This window comes from Bubalus kerabau, chromosome 5 (genome assembly GCF_029407905.1).
Source record: "Bubalus kerabau isolate K-KA32 ecotype Philippines breed swamp buffalo chromosome 5, PCC_UOA_SB_1v2, whole genome shotgun sequence".
NCBI lineage: Eukaryota > Metazoa > Chordata > Mammalia > Artiodactyla > Bovidae > Bubalus > Bubalus kerabau.
This window is the reverse complement of record NC_073628.1, coordinates 94,072,834-94,099,084: the sequence shown is the minus strand read 5'-3', so window position 1 is coordinate 94,099,084 and position 26,251 is coordinate 94,072,834. Positions and strand designations below refer to the sequence as shown.

The window sequence follows — 26,251 nt, the reverse complement described above, 5'->3', positions numbered from 1 at the left end:
TTAACATTAAAAATGCCTGATAAAAATATAAAGTGTGTCCTGAAAATATAATTCAAGCACGTCAAGTTTCTTATCTTAAAACTGCAATATTAACTGTGTCAGCAAGATATTATACTAATAACAATCCCCACTGCTACCAACAGTGTAGCTTTGGATAAATAGCTTAACCTTGCTGGGGCTCTTTTTCTAAAATAGGGATCATGATATCAATCTCAGAATATTCTTGTAAAAATTAAATAAAGCATCTTCAAAGTGTACAGTGCTGATAAATAATTAACGCTCAAAAATGGAAGCAAATTGTTAGTTTTCTCCACAGTCACTGTCCTGGCCTAGCAATCCTTTTATAAAAGTTTCTAGTTATGGCAGGAAAGCCTCTGCACCAGAACGCTAAGTATCCTCATGGTTTTTAATATTTCCCATGTGCATGACACCCAGGTCTCAGTACCCAGCACAACCAGAGTCTCAAGTCTAACCTTGCCCAGGTTCTAACTGCCCATGGCTGCTGTCTCTAAACCCCTGAGGTGAAGACATAACCCTTTGTAATAAACAACATTAGCAGCCCTTCTGGTTTTTGGAAACAGAAACCAAAATGCATCATTACTGGTAGTTTTTTTTTTAATTTATTTTTAATTGGAGGATAATTGCATTATAATGTTGTATTGGTTTCTGCCATACAAGAATCAGCCATAAGTATACATATGTCCCCTACTTCTTGAACCTCCCTCCCACCTTCCAATCCCTCCTATCCCTCTAGGTCATCACAGAGTACCTGGCTGAATTCACTGTGTTATATAGCAACTTCCTATTAACTATCTATTTTACATATGGTAATTTATATTTTTCAGTGTTACTCTTTCAATTTGTCCTACCCTCTCCTTCCTCCGCTAGCTAACAGAAGTCAAAATACAGAGAATGTTACTCAATTTTCTTATTCTGACTAGTACAGCTTTCACTTGATAACACTATAACATCTACAAGATAAATGTGTATAGAGACAAGTGTAAATAACCTAAGTAAATTAGTGAAAATCTTTCAACAGTACATTAAAGAATTAAGTTACTATAATCAAATAAATGTAGAAATCTATAAAAGTAAGACCCTTGAAGTAGGAAATGGCAACCTGCTCCAGGATTCTGGCCTGGAAAATTCCATGGACAGAGGAACCTGGCAGGCTATAGCGCATGGGGTCACAAAAAGTCAGACACGACTGAGCAACTGAGCACGCACAGCACGCACAAGGGTGAACGTATCTGAGTATTTTAAAAGATCATCTCAATAAATGTAAAAATGAACTTAATAAAATTATATACCTATTTGTTATTTTTTTTAATTTTTTAAAATTTATGAATAAAATAGTTCCTTACCAGGAATTACTAAATAGTATTTGATAGTTTAATAGGAACTATTAAATAGTATTAAAAGGCAAAACAAATAGCAAACAGCATATGCATAATTTAACACAAGAAGCATTTTCATCAAACTAGGAGCACAGCCTGGTTCTGTAATAGGGCATTAAAGAGAAATTAAAGATATGCTGGTGGAAATAAAAAGATAAACTAATCATTATCAGCAAATACTTCATCTCCCACTTCTAGAGAAAATGAAGTCATCAAAGTAGGACTCCGCAGTAAGTACAGACTTACTGCAGTTTCCCCCACATTTTCCTCTTTCCATTTGGTAGGAATAGAAGAGGTATCCCTTCATGCTTGTCAAGAGTACAGGAATTAGCCTTGCCTACCTTTCAGTCCCGGAATCACTCTATCATTTCTTTCTGTTACTTTCAATGGCACCTACTTTAAGGCTCTAATCCTCCTGTCATGTTCCCTTTCAAGGTCCCAGTCCACAGGACACTACCCAACCAGCTTTCCTCCTGTTTCAGCAACACTGTCTCTCCTTACCCCACCTCCTGGTACCCTTCTTCACTCATTCCACATCCATTCCTACTGGCCTCTGTTAAACTTCAAACAAACAAACAGCTCCCACCTTAGAATTACCTAACTTCCTTATGCCTACACAAATACCATCATGACTTGAATGCTCACTTTTTTCATCGCCTAACCTTCTGTTTGGCTTTTTTTTGGCACTTGCTGCTGGTTTCTAAGAACACAAACTCCATGATGACAAGGTATTTGTCTGATACACAGGAATCACTCAATAAACACTGGTTGAATGAATGCATCTAACAGGACAAAGTAGTATTTATGGAACTTATCCCAGTTAGGATCTGAAGGTACAAGCAAATTCCATGAACAGTGACATATATATACCTTCTTTCTTTTTGTCATTTCGTTAGACTTCCATCAAGCCAAGCCTATAGTCATACTCCAGACTTCCCTATGAAGTGTGTCTTTAAGGTAAAAAAAAAAAAAAAAAAAAAAAAAGAGGTGGCAGTTCTCAGCTGGCATCAGCTAGAGTACTGCAATGAAAAAGTCTCATTTTGAGGTTTCTGAAGGATTGTGGGGACAGTATGTTTCCCATGAGGGGTGAATTTCTAGTCTACTTCACAAGAAGAGAGAGGAGGGGAATGAGGTATGATCCTCACTGATTAACAGGAAGTAGTAAAAGAACCATCAGGGGCTTAGAAGGGATAAGACTGAGAGACTTGACAAAAGGCTATAAGGAAGAAGCACACGATGTCGCTCCTGAAAAGAGTCCAATGTGTAAGAACATCTTTCCATGTCAATACTCAACAAAAAGTCCCCACTGCAACAAAGCTTATTAACATTCTGGTCAATAAGTCTCTTTTCTCAGCCATGCCAGCATTTGCATGATAAGTACTTGCTGAATAAATTAAGAAATGCAAATGAAATTACTATATAACTAAAATACCTAAGAGAATCAATTAAAAATATTTTAATCTGTCAAATACAGAGTAAGATGCTTAATTTAAAAATTAAAATTAAAAATAGCAGCTTTTACTCAGATCAGCAAAGAAGAGTTAGAAAATGTAATGGAATAAAACCATATTCAAACTACAAGAACAACAAAATAACTAGAAAAGGATGGATGCTATATTTTTAGAATTTTACTAAAATAAAATTTGAGCAAATGAAAGGATATAGCATAGTCCCTGTATTGGAAAAAATAATGAATATTTTAAAGATACTGATTATTGTCATGGTGGGTGGGTGGGAGGCTCAAGAGGAAGGAGATATATGTATACTTACAGCTGGTTCACATTGTTGTACCATAGAAACTAACAGAACATTGCAATGCAATTATACTCCAATTAAAAAAATTAATTATTCTCTAAACGAATCTACTGAAGCTAAAATAATTCTAGGGGCAATAATTTTGTCTTTATAAAATTATTCTAAACTTTGACACAACAGAAAAGAACCCATAAATAATGGGGGGAGGACTATATCCCTGATAGATATTAAAGCAAATTATAAACCCGCTAAACATAAAACACTGTGGGGACTTCCCTGGCAGTCCAGTGGTTAAGACTCTGCATTGCTACTACAGGGGACCTGGATGGGGAACAAAGAGTCCTCATGCTGCGTGGTGCAACACTGTAGTGTTGGCACAATGAAACTAATAAGATAGTCAGAAACAGGTTGCAATAAGAATAGAATATAAGATAAAGGAGACTGGGAAAAAATTATTTCTTCATACATGAAAATAAATTTCAGAACTAAGTGTTAAAAAAATGTTTATGTATGGAAAGGAAAAAATTATGCTATTTACTTTTTGTTAAACATAAATGTTTATATTTATAGCCAAAAAGAGTAAACCTTCTATACATTAAAAATGATATAACCAAACTATAAATCGCCAGAGAGGCAGAGACTTTGGTTAGCCATTGCTATATTTCCAGAACTTCAAATAATATCTGGTACATTGTAGATTTATAAGCAATTTTATTTTTGAAGAAGTTTTTTTCAAAAAAAACTTTTTTGAAAAAATTTACTTTTTTCCAAATGACATCATTTGAGTCCATTCCTTTGGATTAAACTTGGACTTTTTTTTACATTAAACAATGGGTTAAAATATCTACAATTTCTACCAAAAAGTCAGCTGAATTGTGATTTACCTGTTCAAAGAGTCATGTCCAACTGTTTGAGACCCCATGGACTGTAGCCTGCCAGGCTCCTATGTTCATGGGATTTTCCAGGCAAGAATACGGGATTGGGTTGTCATTTCCTACTCCAGGGTTTTCCCAACCCAAGAATCAAACCTGCATCTTTTGAGTCTTCTGCATTAGCAGGCAAATTCTTTACCATTGCATCACTTGGGAACCCCTGAATTGATACAGAGATTGCATTCAATCTACTGATCAAATTGTAAAGTATTGCCACATTATCATTAAGTCTTTAAATCAATTATCTAAATAATAGTTTGTAGTTTTCAGAGTATAAATTTTGCTCTCCTTTTGTTAAATACATTCCTAAGTAATGTATCTTTTTTGATACTATTGCATATAGAATTATTTTCTTACTTAAATTTTTTGATTGTGCATTGTAAGTATATAAAAATACAGTTAATTTTTGTATCTTTATCTTGTGTCCTCTAACCTTGCAGAGCTAATTTATTAGTTCTAATAGTTTTTTAGTGATTTCCTTAAGAATTTCTATGTACTTGATTATATCATCTGCAAATAGAGATAATTTTACTCTATCCTTTCCAATATGAATGTCTTTTATTTTTTCTCTTGCCCAACTGCCCTAGCTAGAACTTCCAGTACAACACTAAGTAGAAGTGACAATAGTGGATATCCTTATCTTGTTCCCAGTCTTAGAGGAAAAGCATTCAATCTTTCACCATTAAGCAGATGTTAGCTGTGAGTTTTGCATACATGTCCTTGAGGAAGTTCCTTTGTATTCCTAATTTGACAAGTGTTCCATGACAGGGTGTAGGTTTCCTTTAATGCTTTTTTCTAAGCTTATTGAGATGATCCTGTAACTTCTGTGTTCATTTGATTGATGTGATACGTTACTTGATTTTCATATGTTAAATCAATCTTGCACTGCTAGGATAAAACAAACCAATTCTCACATTCACATAGAATTTTAAAAGACTCAGGATAGCCAAAACAATCTTGAAAAAGGAAGAACAAAGTAGAAAAATTCATTCAGATTGAAAACGTAATACAGAGTAAAGGTAATTAAGAAAGAAGGAGGACTTTCCTGATGGTCCAGGGGTTAAGAATTCACCTGCCAAAGCAGGGCACATAGTTCAATCTCTGCTCCAGGAAGAATCCATCTACAGAGGGGAAACTAAGCCCATGTGCCACAACTACTGAAGCCTGTGCACTCTAGAGCCCATGCTCTGCAACAAGAGAAGCCACCACAATGAGATGCCCATGCACTGAAACTAGAGAGCAGCCCCCACTTGCCACAACTAGAAATAGCTTGCATGCAGCAACAAAGACCCAGGGCATCCGAAAATAAATAAATTTTTTGAATAAGGAGAGAGTATGGTACAGGCACAAATAGAGAGATATAGATCAACTGTATAGACTTGAAAGTCCAGAAATAAACCCATATATCTATGGTAAATTGATTTTCAATAAAGGTGCAAAAAAACATATAATGGAGAAAGAATAGTCTTTTCAACAAATGATGCTGAAACAATATACCTGCAGAAAATGAAGTTGAGTTCTTACTTTGAACAATATATAAAAATTAACTCAAAATGGATCAAAGGCCTAAGTGTAAGAACAAAACTATAAAATGGTTAGAAGAAAATGTAAGGGTAAATCTCCACAACCTTGGTTTTTACTAATCATGAGACACGAACACTACAAGTGCTTCAATCTTAAACATTCAAAGAAATTGTGGGAAAAGTAGCAAAATACTCAAAAAGAAATGGGGAAAGATAAAAATAGCCAATTCACAAAAGAAGAAATACAAATACCAAATAAATACACACACAAAAAAAATTCCACATCATTGGTTCGGTTCAGTTCAGTCACTCAGTCATGTCCAACTCTTTGGGACCCCGTGAACCACAGCACGCCAGGCCTCCCTGTCCATCACCAACTCCCAGAGTTCACCCAAACTCATGTCCATCAAGTCGGTGATGCCATCCAGCCATCTCATCCTATGTCGTCCCGTTCTCCTCCTGCCCCCAATCCCTCCCAGCATCAGAGTCTTTTCCAGCGAATCAACTCTCCGCGTCAGGTGGCCAAAGTATTGGAGTTTCAGCTTTAGTATCAGTCCTTCCAAAGAACACCCAGGACTGATCTCCTTTAGGATGGACTAATTGTTCCTCCTTGCAGTCCAAAGGACTCTCAAGAGTCTTCTCCAACACCACAGTTCAAAAGCATCAATTCTTTGGCGCTCAACTTTCTTCACAGTCCAACTCTCACATCCATACATGACCACTGGAAAAACCATAGCCTTGACTAGACAGACCTTTGTTGGCAAAGTAATGTCTCTGCTTTTTAATATGCTATCTAGGCTGGTCATAACTTTCCATCATTGGTTACAGAGAAACAAAAGATGAAAACAAAGCTCATTTGCCTATCAAATTATTATGGTGTTGAGAGGGGCAAAACAGTACATTAGATACAAATTCATATATAGATATAAATATAGATACAAATATACCTGTGTTGTGCGTGTGTACTTAGTCACTCAGTCATGTCCAACTCTGTGACCCACTGGACTGTAGCCCCCCAGGCTCCTCTGTCCATGGGCATTCTCCAGGCAAGAATACTGGAGTGAGTTGCCATGCCCTCCTCCAGGGGATCTTCCCAATCCAGGGATAGAATAACACACACACCATGCATATGGATAAATGGAATATTGTGTGCCATATCAGTAAACAAAGGATGTCACAGGCATCAGCGATTGGCAGCTACCACCAGAGGGTGAACAGATGAGCCCTGAGGAAACTCAGGATGTGAAAACACAGGATATTTGCCCCAGATAGCTGAGATGCATGTCAAAGAAATGATTTCATTGAGCCCAGATCTTCCCATACATAGAAAAGCCCTAAATTCCTTAAACTTGAGATACCTAGTTTCCTTTTATTAACAGTAGTCTTTGTTCCTTCTACCTGCCCTTTGTTGCAAAATTCCTATGTATCATAGCTTCCCCCTTTCCTCGTTGGAGTAGTTATCTCAGGGATACTTGAAATGCTGTCTCTTGAGCTTGAAATTGCAAAAATTCCCACCAAAAAAAATAAATAAATAATAACTCTTGTGGAGCTCTATACCAAGGTCATACGTGTGGAGTCCTGTACCAAGGTCACAGAACAAAAATCTCTGGAACTTCCAGCACCATAGAAACAGTTGCCATGAGCCTCAGAATCTAAACCAGCAGTTACCTGACCCTATATATTGGGTAAAATACTCACCCTATTACCCATCTTATAGCAACCTAACCAATCACCAAATGCCAACCTTCCGGTAGGAATTTTTTCTGTCCTCGGGCTATAAAAACTGGCTAATACCCCATGAAAGGGGTTGGTTCTCCCTTGAGCTGGCCTGCTGTTCTAACAGTGTCTCCCACTCTAATAAATTTTATTCTCCTCTCATTTTGCCACAAGTTTGGAAATTCTTTTTCATCCCACTCACACACAAAGACAGCGTTCAACTGTTAGGTTGCATGCGCATGTTTTTTTTTTTTTTTCAGTCAACAACATGCATATTCAATGTGATCTTGGCAAGGCAGCAGAAAACAGTGGCATGAATACGTTCAGTTCAGTTGCTCAGTCGTGTCCAACTCTCTGCAACCCCATGGACTGCAGCACACCAGGCTACCCTGTCCATCAAAAACTCTCGGAGCTTACTCAGACTCATCAACATGAGTCGGTAATGCCATCCAACCATCTCATACTCTGTCATTCCCTTCTACTCACAGCATCAAATTTTCTCAGCATCAGGGTCTTTTTCAGTGAGTCAGTTCTTTGCATCAGCTGGCCAAAGTATTGAAGTTTCAGCTTCAGCGTCATCCTTCCAATGAATATTCAGGACTGATTTCCTTTAGAATGGACTGGTTGGATCTCCCTGCAGTCTAAGAGACTCTCAAGAGTCTTCTCCAACACCACAGTTCAAAACCATCAATTCTTCTGTGCTCAGCTTTCTTTATAGTCCAACTCTCACATCCATACATGACTACTGGAAAAACCACGGTTTTGACTAGACAGACCTTTGTTGGCAAAGTAATGTCGCTGCTTTTTAATATGCTATCTAGGTTGGTCATAGCTTTTCTTCCAAGGAGCAAACGTCTTTTAATTTCAAGTCTGCAGTCACCATCTGCAGTGACTTTAGAACCCCAAGAAATAAAATCTGTTACTCTTTCCACTGTTTCCCCATCTATTTGCCATGAAGTGATGGGACCAGATGCCATGATCTTAGTTTTCTGAATGTTGAACTTTAAGCCAACTTTTGCACTCTCCTCTTTCACTTTCATCAAGAGGATCTTTAGTTCTTCTTCACTTTCTGCCATTAAGGTGGTGTCATCTGCATATCTACGTTATTGATATTTCTCCAGGCAATCTTGATCACAGCTTGTGCTTCATCCAGTCTGGAATTTCACATGATGTACTCTGCATAAAAGCTAAAGAAGCAGGGTGACAATATACAGCCTTGATGTACTCCTTTCCCTATTTGGAACCAGTCTGTTGTTCCATGTCCAGTGGAAGTTCACAGTTCACGTACTGTTGAAACCTGGCTTGGAGAATTTTGAGCATGATTTTACTAGCATGTGAGATGAGTGCAATTGTACAGTAGTTTGAGCATTCTTTGGCATTGCCCTTCTTCGGGATTGGAATGAAAACTGACCTTTTCCAGTCCTGTGGCCACTGCTGAGTTTTCCAAATTTGCTGGCATATTGAGTGCAGCACTTTCACAGCATCATCTTTTAGGATTCGGAATACCTCAACTGGAATTCCATCACCTCCACTAGCTTTGTTCATAGTGATGGTTCCTAAGTGATGCCCACTTGACTTCCCATTCCAGGATGTCTGGCTTTAGGTAAGTGATCACACCATCATGGTTATCTGGGTCATGAAGATCTTTTTTGTATAGTTCTTCTGTATATTCTTGCCACCTCTTCTTAATATCTTCTGCTTCTGTTAAGTCTACCATTTTTGTCCTTTATTGTGCCCATCTTTGCATGAAATGTTCCCTTGGTATCTCTAAGTTTCTTGAAGAGATCTCTGGTCTTTCCCATTATGTTGTTTTCCTCCATTTCTTTGCCTTGATCACTGAGGAAGGCCTGCTTATCTTTCCTTGCTATTCTTTGGAACAGTGGCATGAAGCAAGATCTTAGTTCCCTGCCCAGGAATTGAACCTGGGTATCCTGGATGGAAACCAGGAATCCTAGCCACCAAACCAGCAAGGGCTAGTGGCTACAAGCTGTTTTTCCCTATATCTTTGCCCCCAGTGAAAAATGCATTTATCGCAGAGGCAGAAACTGTAAATGCAGGTAAAACATTTATTATTAGAGACACAGCACAACAAGTGGGAGAGCACACAGAAAAACAGTTTGTTTAGTTGAGATAGAAGCAAGGCAGAGATGCACATCTAGAGAAACGGTGTGGGAGTCCCCCCTGGTGAGGAGGAGCACAGTAAAGAGGCTGTTAGTCATTTCTATAAGGCAGTTTTTCGAGGTCTTTGTCTTCATTCAGGCCACTTATCTGGTTTCTTTTACCACATGTGACATAACCTGGGACCCTCCCCTGGGGTGCACACACACTCCTCAGTCAAGATGAATCTGAAAGTGAAGGCTTCTGAGAGAAGCAAGACTCATTATAGCCTGGAATTATCCTCTGACTTATTTTGGGGAGACTTTGTGCAAATGTGTAATGTCTCCCTTATCTTGTCACCCTGATTATTTAACTTATATGCAGAGTACATCATGCGAAATGCTGGGCTGGATGAGGCACAAGCTGGTATCAAGATTGCTGGGAGAAATATCAATAATCTCAGATATGCAGATGACACCACCCTTATGGCAGAAAGAAGAGCCTTTTGATTAAAGTGAAAGAGGAGAGTGGAAAAAGCTGGCTTAAAACTCAACATTCAGAAAACTAAGATCATGGCATCCAGCCCCATCACTTCATGGAAAATAGATGGGAAAACAATGGAAACAATGACAGACTTTATTTCTTGGGGTTCAAAAATCACTGCAGATGGTAACTGAAGCCATGTATAAAAAGACGCTTGCTCCTTGGATGAAAAGCTATGACCATCCTAGAAAGCATATTAAGAAACAGAGACATTACTTTGCCAACAAAGGTCCATCTAGTCAAAGCTATGATTTTTCCTGTAATCATTTATAGATGTGAGAGTTGGACTATAAAAAAAGCTGAGTGCCGAGGAATTGATGGTTTTGAACTGTGGTGTTGGAGAAGACTCTTGAGAGTCCCTTGGACTGCAAGGAAATCCAACCATTCAATCCTAAAGGAAATCAGTCCTGAATATTCATTGGAAGGTCTGATGCTGAAGCTGAAGCTCCAATACTTTGGCCACCTGATGCAAAGAACTGACTCATTGGAAAAGATTTTGATGCTGGAAAATTGAAGGCATGAGGAGAAGGGGACGACAGAGGATCAGACGGTTGGATGGCATTGCAGACTCGATGGCCATGAGTTTGAGCAAACTCCAGGAGTTGGTGATGGACAGGGAAGCCTGGCATGCTGCAGTCCATGGGGTTGCAAAGAGTTGGACACGGCTGAGCAGCTGAGGAACTGAGCTGAACTGAACTCCCTTATCTTTTTTCTCAGAAGGGTCTTTGCCTCTCTTTGTCTTTGCCATGATTATTCCCTTGAGGTGTTAACAAGAGACGAAGACTGGCTATTTACCTTGTTTCTGCTGTTATATCCATTTTCGAGAGCAAATGGGCTGCAGCTGCTAAGTCACTTCAGTCGTGTCCGACTGTGTGTGACCCTATAGACGGCAGCCCATGAGGCTGCCCCATCCCTGGGATTCTCCAGGCAAGAACACTGGAGTGGGTTGCCATTTCCTTCTCCAATGCATGAAAGTGAAAAGTGAAAGTGAAGTCGCTCAGTCGTGTCCGACTCTTAGCGACCCCATGGACTGTGGCCCACCAGGCTCCTCCATCCATAGGATTTTCCAGGCAAGAAGGCTGGTGTAAATTCCTCAACTGGAGTCTACCTATCTCTTGTCTTAGGAATTGCAAAGAGAAAGCTGGCTAATTGTGAATTTCCATCCTGGAGCTCGCCTACCTCTTGACTCAGAAAATGCAAAGAGGCGCCTGGCTGACTGTAAATGTCCAACCTGGATCCTGTGTCTATGTCTTAACCTCAGATGGATATTAAGTTACTTAAAAAAAAATTCCCAGACACACACACACACATAGGCGCAGGAAGGAAGCATACCAAAAGGGTATTAGAAGTTATGCCACACTGTAAAATTACAGATATATTACAATGAGAATAAATGTAATAAAAGGAATTGAAATGTAATAAAAAGAATTTAAAAATCAATGAAAAAGGGAGTGTTTAGAGAAACATATCGGCAGCTAATGATCACCAAAACATTTCTGCTGCTACGACCCAAAACCCAGCAATGAGAAAATAGGTACCACAGATACAGTCATCCATGTAGCAAACATCCTTTATCGTTACCTGCTTTGGAAGTAATCAGCTGCAGCACTAGAGGCCTTCTAGTTACAATGCCTGACCCTCGAGGGAGAAAGTCCCTAAGAAAAAAAGAAAAAGAAAGAACAGATTAAGGCATTTAAAGGAATTCTTATCACTGATCAAATTACAAATCAAGATCCATGATTTTCAACCTTTCAATGCAAGACCCATCTTATAAAAGAGGTATTTGCAAAACAAAAAAGGAGGACTGGGTAAGGGTCCTTATACTGAATATTAACACACATGCATTATTATAATGACCTCACTGGAATATGTAATTCACTCATTTAGCTGGAATTAATTAATAAAAATTTGCCTTAGACTACTGTGTATTGCCAATTATTTTTTACTTTCAGAGAACATACATTTAGAAAAACATCTGATGTGGAAGTTGATCCTTAAACTCTTTGGTAATTAAAAAATTCATCGCTTCATCCACCTTCAAGACTAATATTCACACCATCAAATACTGCCCATTTTAAGAGGTAATAAAGGAACATTAAACTGTATCTTCCAAATACCTAAAATTTCTCCCCAATATAGTCACACAAAATATGGGATTCAGTTCAGTTCAGTCGCTCAGTTGTGTCCGACTCTTTGCGACCCCATGAACTGCAGCCCACCAAGCCTCCCTATCCATCACCAACTGCCACAGTCTACCCAAACCCATGTCCATTGAGTCGGTGATGCCATCCAACCATCTCATCTTCTGTCATCCCCTTCTCCTCCTGCCCTCAATCTTTTCCAGCATCAGGGTCTTCTCAAATGAGTCAGCTCTTTACATCAGGTGGCCAAAGTATTGGAGTTTCAGCTTCAACATCAGTCCTTTCAATGAACACCCAGGACTAATCTCCTTTAGGATGGACTAAGTAGAGATAAATGTTGGGTATGTAAGAAGAAACAGCAGAATAAATACTGCAATTAGGTTTTTTTGTTGTTTTCATTCCTGATAGGAGCTTATTAAAAAGGAGATTTTTTTCAAATAAACATTTTCTTTAAAATGGCATGCTAATATGCACTAGATCAATAAAACTACAGCAAAGAGAGTATTTTATAATTACATCTACACTGCCACATAACTCAGTACAGATTCTGCAATGTTAAAGAGAATTCATAAACATCTATAACACTGATTTTAAACACACTTAGAATGCTTCACAACTTTTAGAAGAGTCATAATTTTAAAAATCACAAAATTCCATTCAAAATAAATTTAAGACCCAATGGCAATGGTTCCCAAAAAGTAGCTCCAAGACCACCAGAAAGTATTTTGACCACAGACACCCAGGATCCATCGGGGGAAGCAGCAGCACTGAGACTCTTTAACAAGCACCAGGGGCCTGCTGTTCACCACGGCTGGAGAACCATTGGCCTCGCAATAGGAAATGTTCCTGAACCATCTAGAGGGTAATAACAGCGTGGAATCTCTTCAAGAAAATTAGACATACCAAGGTAACATTTCATGCAAAGATGGGTACAATAAAGGGCAGAAATGGTAGGGACCTAAAGGAAGCAGAAGATATTAAGAAGAGGTGGCAAGAATACACAGAAGAAATATACAAAAAAGATCTTCACGACCCAGATAATCCCAATGGTCTGATCACTCACCTAGAGCCAGACATCCTGGAATGCAAATTCAAGTGGGCCTTACCAAGCATTACTATGAACAAAGCTAGTGGAGGTGATGGAATTCCAGTTGAGGTATTTCAATTCATAAAAGATGATGCTGTGAAAGTGCTGCACTCAATATGCCAGCAAATTTGGAAAACTCAGCAGTGGCCACAGGACTGGGAAAGGTCAGTTTTCATTCCAATCCCAAAGAAAGGCAATGCCAAAGAATGCTCAAACTAACACACAATTGCACTCATCTCACATGCTTAAAGTAATGCTAAAAATTCTCCAAGCCAGGCTTCAACAGTACATGAACCGTGAACTTCCAAATGTTCAAGCTGGATTTAGAAAAGGCAGAGGAACCAGAAATCAAATTGCCAGCATCCACTGGATCATCGAAAAAGTGAGAGAGTTCGAGAAAAACATCTATTTCTGCTTTATTGACTATGCCAAAGCCTTTGACTGTGTGGATCACAACAAACTGTAGAAAATTCTTAAAGACATGGGACTACCAGACCACCTGACCTGCCTCCTGAGAAATCTGTATGCAGGTCAGGAAGCAATAGTTAGAACTGGAAATGGACAAACAGACTGGTTCCAAATAGGGAAAGGAGTACATCAAGGCTGTACATTGTCACCCTGTTTATTTAATTTATATGCAGAGTACATCACGAGAAACGCTGGGATGGATGTAGTACAAACTGGAATCAAGATTGCCAGGGGAAATATCAATAACCTCAGATATGCAGATGGCACCACCCTTATGGCAGAAAGAAAAGAAGAACTAAAGAGTCTCTTGATGAAAGTGAAAAAGGAGACTGAAAAAGTTGACTTAAAACTCAACATTCAGCAAACTAAGATCATGGCATCTGGTCCCATCACTTCATGGCAAATAGATGGGGAAACAGTGACAGACTTTATTTTGAGGGGTTCCATAATCACTACAAATGGTAACTGCAGCCATGAAATTAAAAGACACTTGCTCCTTGGAAGAAAAGCTATGACCAACCTAGATAGCATATTCAAAAGCAGAGACATTACTTTGCCAACAAAGGTCCATCTAGTCAAAACTGTGGTTTTTCCAGTAGTCATGTATGGATATGAGAGTTGAACTATAAAGAAAGCTGAGTGCTAAAGAATTGATGGTTTTGAACTGTGGTGTTGGAGAAGACTCTTGAGGATCCCTTGGACTGCAAAGAGATCAAAACAGTCCATCCTAAAGGAGATCAGTCCTGAATGTTCATTGGAAAGACTGATGCTGAGGCTGAACCTCCAATACTTTGGCCACCTGATGAGAAGAATTGCCTGATTTGAAAAGACCCTGATGCTGGGAAATATTGAAGGCAGGAGGAGAAGGGGACAACAGAGGATAAGATAGCTGGATAGCATCACCAACTTGACAGACACGAGCTTGAGTAAACTCCGGGAGTGGTGATGGACAGGGAGGCCTGGCGTGCTGTAGTCGATGGGGTCGCAAAGAGTCGGACACGACCGAGTGACTGAACTGAACTGAATGGCCTGGAACTACTATCAGTTTTTTTTTTTTTTTAAATTTTATTTTATTTTTAAACTTTACATAACTGTATTAGTTTTGCCAAATATCAAAATGAATCCGCCACAGGTATACATGTGTTCCCCATCCTGAACCCCACCCCCCCCCATTCCATCCCTCTGGGTCGTCCCAGTGCACCAGCCCCAAGCTGTTTTGTAGGGAATTCGGCAGAACACAGCTTCAACACAGATGGGATATCAGTAAACAACAGCTTCTACAACCAGTAAAGGTCAGTGAGAAGACTGCAAAACCCAAAGCTTTAGCTCCACTGATACTTTAAAACAGGGCATTACAGGGATAAAACTGAGCAAAATTTCCTCCACTTACAACGAATTTATTTTGCAAGCACTAGTGTAAATTCTAACAGCCTCTTAGGTAGGTTAATGAATTTACTCCTTGACTCCAAAGGCTAAGTTTCATTTGGAATGTCACTGATGTGACTAAAATAGAGAATAGTGAAATTACAGATTTGTTCTACTCTTTAAAAAAATTCTACCAGAATAAATAATATTATTTATTATCAAAAAATTCACTGAAAAAACTAAGAACTCCTAGAGAGATGCTGTGGCCATGGGTCTGTACTTAGGTGCATGAAATCTAATAGGAAGAGACATGCATGCACATAGGAAACCATTTAGAAGGGACCAGATAAAATACATTAGAGTTCAGAAGAGAGAGACTAACATTGTTTTAAAAACATTTCAGTCAGTTCAGTTCAGTCACTAAGTCATGTCCGAATCTCTGCGACCCCGCAGACTGCAGCACACCAGGCTTCCCTGTCCATCACCAACTCCCGGAGCTAACTCATACTCCTGTCCATCAAGTCGGTGATGCCATCCAACCATCTCATCCTCTTTCATCCCCTTCTCCTGCCTTCAATCCTTCCCAGCATCAATGTTTTTTCCAGCAAGTCAGTTCTTCGCATCAGGTGGCCAAAGTATTGGAGTTTCAGCTTCAGCATCAGTCCTTCCAATGAATATTCAGGACTGATCTCCTTTAGGATGGACTGGTTTGACCTCTTTGCAGTCCAAGGGACTCTCAAGAGTCTTCTCCAACACCACAGTTCAAAAGCATCAATTCTTTGGCGCTCAGCTTTCTTTATGGTCCAACTCTCACATCCATACATGGCTACTGGAAAAACCACAGCTTTGACTAGATGGACCTTTGTTGGCAAAGTAATGTCTCTGCTTTTTAATATGCTGTCTAGGTTGGTCGCTTACTCCTTGGAAGGAAAGTTATGACCAACTTAGACAGCATATTAAAAAGCAGAGACATTACTTTGTCAACAAAGGTCCGTCTAGTCAAAGCTATGGTTTTTCCAGTGGTCCTGTATGGATGTGAGAGTTGGACTATAAAGAAAGCTGAGCGCCAAAGAATTGATGCTTTTGAACTGTGGTGTTGGAGAAGACTCTTGAGAGTCCCTTAGACTCAAGGAGATCCAACCAGTCCATCCTAAAGGTGATCAGCCCTGGGTGTTCATTGGAAGGACTGATACTGAAGCTGAAACTCCAATACTCTGGCCACCTGATGCGAAGAGTTGACTCATTGGAAAAGACCCTGATGCTGGGAAAGGTTGAGGACAGGAGGAGAAAGGGACAACAAAGGATGAGATGGTTTGATGGCATCACTGACTTGATGGACATGGGTTAGGGTGGACTCTGGGAGTTGGTGATGGACAGGGAGGCATGCCATACTGCAGTTCATGGGATCACAAAGAGTCGGACATGACTGAGAGACTGAAGTGAACTGAACTAGGTTGGTCATAGCTTTTCTTCCAAAGAGGAAGCGTCTTTTAATTTCACGGCTGCAGTCACCATCTGCAGTGATTTTGGAGCCCCCAAAAATAAAGTCTGCCACTGTTTCCCCATCTATTTGCCATGAAGTGATAGGACCAGTTGCCATGATCTTAGTTTGCTGAATATTGAGTTTTAAGGCAACTTTTTCAGTCTCCTCTTTCACTTTCATCAAGAGGCTCTTTAGTTCTTCATTGCTTTCTGTCATAAGGGTGGTGTCACCCGCATATCTGAGGTTATTGATATTTCTCCCCACAATCTTGATTCTAGCTTGTGAGTCGTCCAGCCTGGCATTTCATACGATGTACTCTGTGCATAAGTTAAGTAAGCAGGGTGACAATACACAGCTTTGACGTTCTCCTTTCCCTATTTGGAACCAGACTGTTCCATGTCCAGTTGTAACTGTTGCTTCTTGAGCTGCATACAGATTTCTCAAGAGGCAGGTCAGGTGGTCTGGTATGCCCATCTCTTTAGGAATTTTCTAGTTTGTTGTGATCCATACAGTCGAAAGCTTTGGCATAGTCAACAAAGCAAAAGTAGATGTTTTTCTGGAACTCTCTTGCTTTTTTGATGATGCAGCAGATGTTGGCAATTTGATCTCTGGTTCCTCTGCCTTTTCTAAATCCAGCTTGAACATCTGGAAGTTCACAGTTCACGTATTGCTGAAGCCTGGCATGGAGAATTTTGATAATTACTTTACTAGCATGTGAGATGAGTGCAATTGTGCAGTAGTTTGAACATTCTTTGGCATTGCCCTTCTTCAGAATTAGAATGAAAACTGATGTTTTCCAGTCCTGTGGCCACTGCTGAGTTTTCCAAATTTGCTGGCATATTGAGTGCAGCACTTTCACAACGTCCTCTCTTAGGATTTGAAATAGCTCAACTGGAATTCCATCACCTCCACTAGCTTTGTTCATAGTGATGGTTCCTAAGTGATGCCCACTTGACTTCCCATTCCAGGATGTCTGGCTCTAGGTAAGTGATCACACCATCATAGTTATTTGGGTCACGAAGATCTTTTTTGTACAGTTCTTCTGTGTATTCTTGCCACCTCTTCTTAACATCTTCTGCTTCTGTTAGATCCATATCATTTCTATTCTTTATTGTGTCCATCTTTGCATGAAATGTTCCCTTTGTTTTCTATAATTTTCTTTAAGAGATCTCTAGTCTTTCCCATTCTATTGTTTTCCTCTATTTCTTTGCACTGATCATTAAGGAAGGCTTTCTTATCTCTCCTTGCTATTCTTTGGAACTCTGCATTCAAATGGGTGTATCTTTCCTTTTCTCCTTTGCCTTCAGTACAGTCGCTCAGTCATGTCTGCTGCGACCCTATGAACCACAGCACACCAAGCCTCCCTGTCCATCACCAACTCCCAGAGTCCACCCAAACCCATGTCCATCGAGTTGGTGATGCCATCAAGCCATCTCATCCTCTGTTGTCCCCTTCTCCTCCTGCCCCCAATCCCTCCCAACATCAGAGTCTTTTCCAATAAGTCAACTCTTCACATGAGGTGGCCAAAGTACTGGAGTTTCAGCTTTAGCATCATTCCTTCCAAAGAAATCCCAGGGCTGATCCCCTTCAGAATGGACTGGTTGGATCTTCTTGCAGTCCAAGGGACTCTCAAGAGTCTTCTCCAACACCACAGTTCAAAAACATCAATTTTTTGGCACTCAGCTTTCTTTATAGTCCAACTCTCACATCCATACATGACCACTGGAAAAACCATAGCCTTTGCCTTTAGCTTCTCTTATTTTCTCAGCTATTTATTAGGCCTCCTCAGATACCATTTTGCCTTTTTGAAAACATCTAAGTACATATAATTAGAAACTCTTTTAATAATCTCCAGGATCTATATTATTAATAGAATATTTGCTATTTTGGATGTTTTCAATAATCACTTTAAGAAAATCAGACCTACTCTGGGCCAAGGCCTAAAAAGATAAAGTTAATTTGAGAATCAAAATGGATAAAGGGAGAACAAAACAAAACTCCAGTGCAAAGAGCTAGAGGCCATCTGTTTGAGTTATTAGGACCATGAATGAGGTTTTAGTATATATAGATGCCAAAAATAAAATACACAGGACTGAGTGATGGTGTTTAACAAGTCAATAAAGTATTTTCTTTAAGAGAAAGAGGTAGAAATAAAGATGGAAAGAAGGAGCAAAGGAGGAAGGAAAAAAGGAGGTTTAGTTACTTAATACCTTTGTCTTGGCATCTGTTTCAACTCATGCTTGTGATCATATGTTTATACTGTAGATGTAAGAACAATCCTTTGAACATTATTAAAGCAAAAGAGAAGGTATCATACATTTTAAATAGCAAATAATTATCATATGTTTGGCTAAAAAGTAATTCAACAGATATAGCTTATACTTATCTCTACTTTTGTATTAAGTAAACAGAATTTTTTATTAAGAGTAATAAGTGGTTTCAAGTACCCACTTCGTGGCTCTAACCACTTCTACCTGCAACACATACATTCCCACCAAAAGTCAAAAGATTTGGTTACCAAATCCTGCCATTTCAGAGTCTTTTCTGACTTCACAGCAGGATTTGAGCACAAGAAAGCACCAGAGAGAAATCTCTTCTGAAGAGTAATTAATCTGGCTCCCTGAAGATTCACGTCATTCTGGTGATACAGCAGCATGAAAACCATATGCCCAGCAGCCTCCTGCTGTGAAAGCTGAGGGGTTGAACCCTCAAATAAAACACAAAGAACCTCACATAGAGCCCCAATTCTACCACGGAATGGGCAAAATTCTCTAAACCTCAGTTTCCTTTTCTACTAATTTGAAATAATTCTATGAAATCAAATGAAATGCAACACATAGCAAATTTTTAAAAACCAAAGCACCACAGAAAAAATGTAGTACTGTTATTATTGCTACAATACAGCTATGGGGTGTTTTCCCTTATATTTTAGCATTCTCTCATCTACAAAAAACAGCCTTGACAATTTTTAACATTTAATGAATGAAATATGGATCTGAAGAGCCTGAGACCCCACCCGATTGGTCCCCTTGATGTTTACCAGCTGCACTGGTTTGGAAATCTCAGTTCCTTATTCCAGCCTCAATTGACAGGGAGCCAGGGCACTGATAGAAGAATCATGAATAATTCCTTAGCCACTAAGTACAACCATCCATTTGAATTTCAGGTGGTTGGTTCTCCTGAAAACAGATTTAATGGAAAAATTACTTCATTGAATTAATGCAGGAAAAAATGACCGTGCCTTTACTATTACTGTGGATATAAATTATGTACCATTTTCCTCAAAAATGGACCTTCAAGCTAAAGTGAGAAGAGTAATCTGGAGAGATGTAGTGTTACACTGACTCCCTTCTTTAGCCTGAATGCCTCACCTATGATTGGACTGTACAGATTTTTAAGGTAGGAGTAGTGCCTCCTTCTCTATGCCACATAGCAGCCACAATCCTAATGCCTTTCTTCTCTCTCAGCCCACCTCAACAAAGCACTAATCTACACAGTCTTAACAGTTGGTCTTCAGGCAATAAGTCAGTTCTCTTTCATGGTTTCCTGATTCCTGAACAAAAAGTAGAGAACAGTTTCCATGCTATGGTCTAAGAACCACTTTGATAACATTTCCTATTGGCTCTTCCAGAAACTTAGTTACCAGGAAATATGATCATTGTTCAATTACAAAATGAGTGACCCTAAGAAACCTAAAAAGAGAGCAATTGCTGTATCAGAAAAGCTAAAAGAATTCCCCCCTTAGCAAATAAATTATGAACATGCTTTGTTCAATATAGATGTAATGAGACTAACTAAATGGTCTGTTCAATAAATAAATGTTTAACATTTGCCCTGGACTAAAGCCAAGAGGTATGACTCTTAATCTCCAAAAAGTTAATTCAAATAACTGATCCATTCAAACAATCTTAGTCTTGGAGGGAGGCTGTTGATGTTCAGTCATTCAGTCATGTCCGACTCTTTGTGACCCCATGGACTGCAGCATCCCATGCTTCCCAGGCTTTCACCATCTCCTGGAGCTTGCTCAAACTCATGTCCATTGAGTTGGTGATGCCATCCAACCATCTCATCCTCCATCATCCCATTTTCCCCCTGCTTTCAAGCTTTCCCAGCATCAGGGTCTTCTCTAATGAGTTGGCTCTTCCCATCACGTGGCCAAAGTATTGGAGCTTCAGCTTCAGCATTGTCCTTCCAATGAATATTCAGGACTGATTTCCTTTAGGATGGACTGTTTTGATCTCCTTGCAATCCAAGGGACTCCCAAGAATCTTCTCCAACACCACAGTTCAAAAGCATCAGTTCTTCAGTGCTCAGTTTTCTTTATGGTCCAACTCTCACATCCATACATGACTACTGAAAAAACTATAGCTTTGACTGTATGAACCTTTGCTGGCAAAGTAAGGTCTCTGCTTTTTAATATCCTGTCGAAGTTGGTCATAGCTTTCCTTCCAAGGAGCAAGTGTCTTTTAATTTCATGGCTGCAGTCATCATCTGCAGTGATTTTGGAGTTCAAGAAAATAAAGTCTGTCACTGTTTCCATTGTTTCCCCATCTATTTTCCATGAAGTGATGGGACCACATGCCATGATCTTCATTTTTTGAATGTTGAGTTCTAAGCCAACTTTTTCACTCTCCTCTTACACCTTCATCAAGAGGCTCTTTAGTTCCTCTTCACTTTCTGCCATTAGGGTGGAGACAACTGCATGTCTGAGGTTATTGATATTTCTCCCAGCAATCGTGATTCCAGTCTGCTTCATCCAGTTCAGCATTTCACATGGTGTATTCTGCATATAAGTTAAATAAGCAGGGTGACAATATACAGCCTTGATGTACTCCTTTCCCAATTTAGAACCAGTCCATTGTTCCATGTACAGTTCTAACCTGTTGCTTCTTGACCTGCATACAGGTTTCTCAGGAGGCAGGTAAGATGGTCTGGTATTCCCATCTCTCTAAGAATTTTCCACAGTTTGTTGTGATCCACACAGTCAAAGGCTTTGGCATAGTAAATGAAGCAGAAATAGATGCTGAGGTGGCAGGTGGGAAATAACATGGAAATAACTACAACAAGCTCTATGGTTAAGTTCTATGATTGATAAGGTGAAGTACCAACACACCATAGAGAATAATCTATTCTTCTTGGGGTACTAGTCAGGAACTATTTCAGAAACACATGAGGTAGGAGGGACTTCACAGGAGACCAGGAGGTATAAAGACATGGGGAAGAGATCTACATAACACAGAACATCATGGAACTATAAGTATTAAAGGAAGGTCAGGATGAGGTGAGAAGTGTCTGGAGAAGACCTCAGAGGCTTCAGTTTTTTGGGTTTTTTATTCCTATGAAAACAAGAGGGAACTGAAGAGTTTTAATTGATCAAATTACAGATCAATTTCAATTTCATGACTGAAAAATGAACTATATAGTCTTCTGCTGAACAAAATTATGCTAAAAAATAACCTAACAGTGGGACACACTTCCTTAGGGTCTAGTATAATGCATTTTATTTATTTGACTTGCCATGCTTTGGTCAATGTACCAGTCCTATGTCTAGAGCAGTGTGCTGATTTTATATGCATGCTGGATGTTTAATTTGTAAAATACTACATATTGTATCAAAGGGGGGAAAAAAAGAGCCACGGGCTTCCCAGGTGGCGCAGTGGTAAAGAATCTACCTACAATGCAGGAGGCTCAGGTTCAATCCCTGTGTCAGAAGATTCCCTGGAGTAGGAAATGGCAATCCACTCTAGTATGCTTGCCTGGAGAATCCTATGGACAGATGAGCCAGCCGGGCTAGAGTCCATGGGGTTGCAAAGAGTCAGAAAGGGGGACTCTACAGAGAACGTTGAAAAGAAGGATGACAAAAGATAGGGAGACTAGTCATTAACCAGTCTAGGTCACTGGGGAAGAAGATGATAAAGGTTAAGTCCAAAGTAGTGATAGTGAAGACAGTGAAGACAGAAGATAATAAAGAGAATAGACACTTGACAGGACTTAATGATCACTTTCATGTGGAATGAAATGATGTGAAGGAGTTAAGATAAATCTCACATTTCTGGTTTGGGGACCTGATTGAAGAGTGGCGCCATTAACCAGAAAAGGAAATACAGAAAGATCTAGTTACAGCTATGATATGTTTACTGTGTACCAAGCATCACTCTCATTTGATCTTCATAACAACCCTGCTGCTGCTAAGTCACTTAAGTCGTGTCTGACTCTGTGCGACCCCATGGATGGCAGCCCACCAGGCTCTCCTGTCCCTGGGATTCTCCAGGCAAGAACACTGGAGTGGGTTGCCATTTCCTTCTCCAATGCATGAAAGTGAAAAGTGAAAGTGAAGTCGCTCAGTCATGTCCGACCCTCAGCTACCCCATGGACTGCAGTCTTCCAGGCTCCTCCATCCATGGGATTTTCCAGGCAAGAGTACTGGAGTGGGGTGCCATTGCCTTCTCCACATAACAACCCTATGAGGTAGATATTATTGTTATTTTCACTTCACCAGGGAGGACACTGAGGCACAGAAAAGCTACATAATTTTCTCAAAGTCACAAAGCTAGTAAGGGACAGATCTAAGACTCAAACCTAGAAAGTCTAACTCTAGCATCTGTGCACTTGAGCATTAGACTGTGCTACACTATAAATCATGTGTATAAGGAGATCATGAACTCCTTATTGCCAAATTCAGACTGAAATTGAAGAAAGTAGGGAAAACCACTAGACCATTCAGGTATGACCTAAATCAAATCCCTTATGATTATACAGTGGAAGTGAGAAATAGATTTAAGGGACTAGATCTGATACACAGAGTGCCTGATGAACTATGGACGGAGGTTCCGGACACTGTACAGGAGACAGGGATCAAGACCATCCCCATGGAAAAGAAATGCAAAAAAGCAAAATGGCTGTCTGAGGAGGCCTTACAAATAGCTGTGAAAAAAAGGGAAGTGAAAAGCAAAAGAGAAAAGGAAAGATATTCCCATTTGAATTGTGGAGTTCCAAAGAATAGCAAGGAGAGATAAGAAAGCCTTCCTTAATGATCAATGCAAAGAAATAGAGGAAAACAATAGAATGGGAAAGACTAGAGATCTCTTCATGAAAATTAGAGATACCAAGGGAACATTTCATGCAAAGATGGGTTCGATAAAGGACAGAAATGGTATGGACCTAACAGAGGCAGAGGTTATTAAGAAGAGGTGGCAAGAATACACAAGAGAATTGTACAAAAAAGAGCTTCATGACCAAGATAATCACGATAGTGTGATCACTCACCTAGAGCCAGACTTACTGGAATGTGAAGTCAGTGGGCCTTAGAAAGCATCACCACGTACAAAGCTAGTGGAGGTGATGGAATTCCAGTTGAGCTATTTCAAATCCTGAAAGATGATGCTGTGAAAGTGCTGCACTCAATGTGCCAGCAAATTTGGAAAATTCAGCAGTGGCCACAGGACTGGAAAAGGTCAGTTTTCATTCCAATCCCAAAGAAAGGCAACACCGAAGAATGCTCAAACTACTGCACAATTGCACTCATCTCACACGCTAGTAAAGTAATTCTCAAAATTCTCCAAGCCAGGCTTCAGCAATACGTGAACTGTGAACTTCCAGATGTTCAAGTTGGTTTTAGAAAAAGCAGAGGAACCAGAGATCAAATTGCCAACATCTGCTGGATCATGGAAAAAACAATAGAGTTTCAGAAAAACATCTATTTCTGCTTTATTGAGTATGCCAAAGCCTTTGACTGTCTGGATCAGAATCAACTGTGGAAAATTCTAAAAGAGATGGGCATACCAGACCACCTGACCTGCCTCTTGAGAAACCTATATGCAGGTCAGGAAGCAACAGTTAGAACTGAACATAGAACAGACGGGTTCCAAATAGGAAAAGGAGTACATCAAGGCTGTATATTGTCACCCTGCTTATTTAATTTATGTGCAGTGTACATCATGAGAAACGCTGGGCTGGAGGAAGCACAAGCTGGAATCAAGATTGCCAGGAGAAATATCAATAACCTCAGATATGCAGATGACACACCACCCTTATGGCAGAAAGTGAAGAGGAACTCAAAAGCCTCTTGATGAAAGTGAAAGAGGAGAGTGAAAAAGTTGGCTTAAAGCTCAACATTCAGAAAACGAAGATCATGGCATCTAGTTCCATCACTTCATGGGAAATAGATGGGGAAACAGTGGAAACAGTGTCAGACTTCAGTTTTGGGGGCTCCAAAATCACTGCAGATGGTGATAGCAGCCATGAAATTAAAAGACGCTTACTCCTTGGAAGGAAAGTTATGACCAACCTAGATAGCATATTCAAAAGCAGAGACACTACTTTGCCAACAAAGGTCCGTCTAGTCAAGGCTGTGGTTTCCAGTGGTCATGTATGGATGTGAGAGTTGGACGGTGAAGAAAGCTGAGCATTGAAGAATTGATGCTTTTGAACTGTGGTATTGGAGAAGACTCTTGAGAGTCCCTTGGACTGCAAGGAGGTACAACCAGTCCATCCTAAAGGAGATCAGTCCTGGGTGTTCATTGGAAGGACTGATGCTAAAGCTGAAACTCCAATACTTTGGCCACCTCATGCGAAGAGTTCACTCATTGGAAAAGACCCTGATGCTGGGAGGGATTGGGGGCAGGAGGAGAAGGGGATGACAGAGGATGAGATGGCTGGATAGCATCACTGACTAGATGGACATGAGTTTGAGTAAACTCCGGGAGTTGGTGATGGAGAGGGAGGCCTGGCATGCTGCGATTCATTGGTCGCAAAGAGTCGGATACGACTGAGAGACTGAACTGACTGACTGACTGAACTGACACTATAAAAGTAATGGGAGAAAATGAGGACATGCTGATCTTTAGATACCCAGAGAGTATCTAGATTAATACAAGTACAGTTAGAGTGAGCAACTAGAACTCAGGATATGTGTCCTGTCTAGAGATAAAAATCTGAATCTTCAATGGAGCAGACTTTTGAAGCCAAGAGAACAGATGAGTAGGAATAGTATGGAGAAGAGTGATTAATATGGACTCTGGAAAATACCAACACTTATTGAGCACATGAAAGAAGCAAACTAAGAGACTGAGAAGGAGTGCACAGAGCAATAAGTTAAATATCGGAAGTCAAAGGTATCCCCAAAGTCATACTAGCCTTTTAAGACACATCCACTTAGATGTCTCAAAATCAGTCTCTACAATTCAACTCATTATCATCCATCCAATATGTTTCTCCTCCTTTATTCTCAATCACAATCCACATCATATTGATGATGTGTCAGCCAAACATCCATGTGACATGTGACACATGTATGTGACATCCATTCATGTCAGCCAAACCAAGTACCTGGAAATCATCCACCCACCCTCTATCTTCATGCTCCAAATTGATCACCACGTCCTGCTAGTTCTTCCTTAATATGGGTTAAAAGCATCCTTTCTACTCTATTTCAACCACGATTTCAGGTGCCTCCAAGTCTCAAACTGACAACCACAATAATCTCTCAATTAATTTCCCTGCATCCAATTTGATCACCCTCCAATCCAACCTCAACAGGAATGTAAGTCCCATTACATCACTCCCAGACTCTAAACCATTAAATGTTTCCCCATTGTATTTAGCATGAAACCCAGACTATAAACAGGGCAGAAAAAAAGTCCTGACTCCTAGTGGAAGTTTCTATATTCACTTGGGTTCGCAGGCACCTTCCTTGGCACATTCCATGCTCCCTCACGGGTGCTCTCTCCTCATTTCTTCATCTAG

At 39.9% G+C, this 26,251-nt stretch overlaps 1 protein-coding gene across 8 annotated transcripts in view; it reads right to left on the bottom strand.

Annotated features, from left to right (window-relative positions):
- Positions 1–26,251, bottom strand: part of DNM3 (dynamin 3) — a 660,520-nt gene that overhangs the window by 532,814 nt on the left and 101,455 nt on the right. For all 8 annotated transcript variants that reach the window (XR_008714900.1, XM_055582241.1, XM_055582242.1 and 5 more), the window contains exon 2: positions 11,545–11,618. Coding sequence is in view for 7 of the 8 variants with exons in the window: in XM_055582241.1 (XP_055438216.1) it covers positions 11,545–11,618 (74 nt within the window). In the remaining variant the exon portion in view is untranslated. The remainder of the gene's footprint in view (positions 1–11,544; positions 11,619–26,251) is intronic.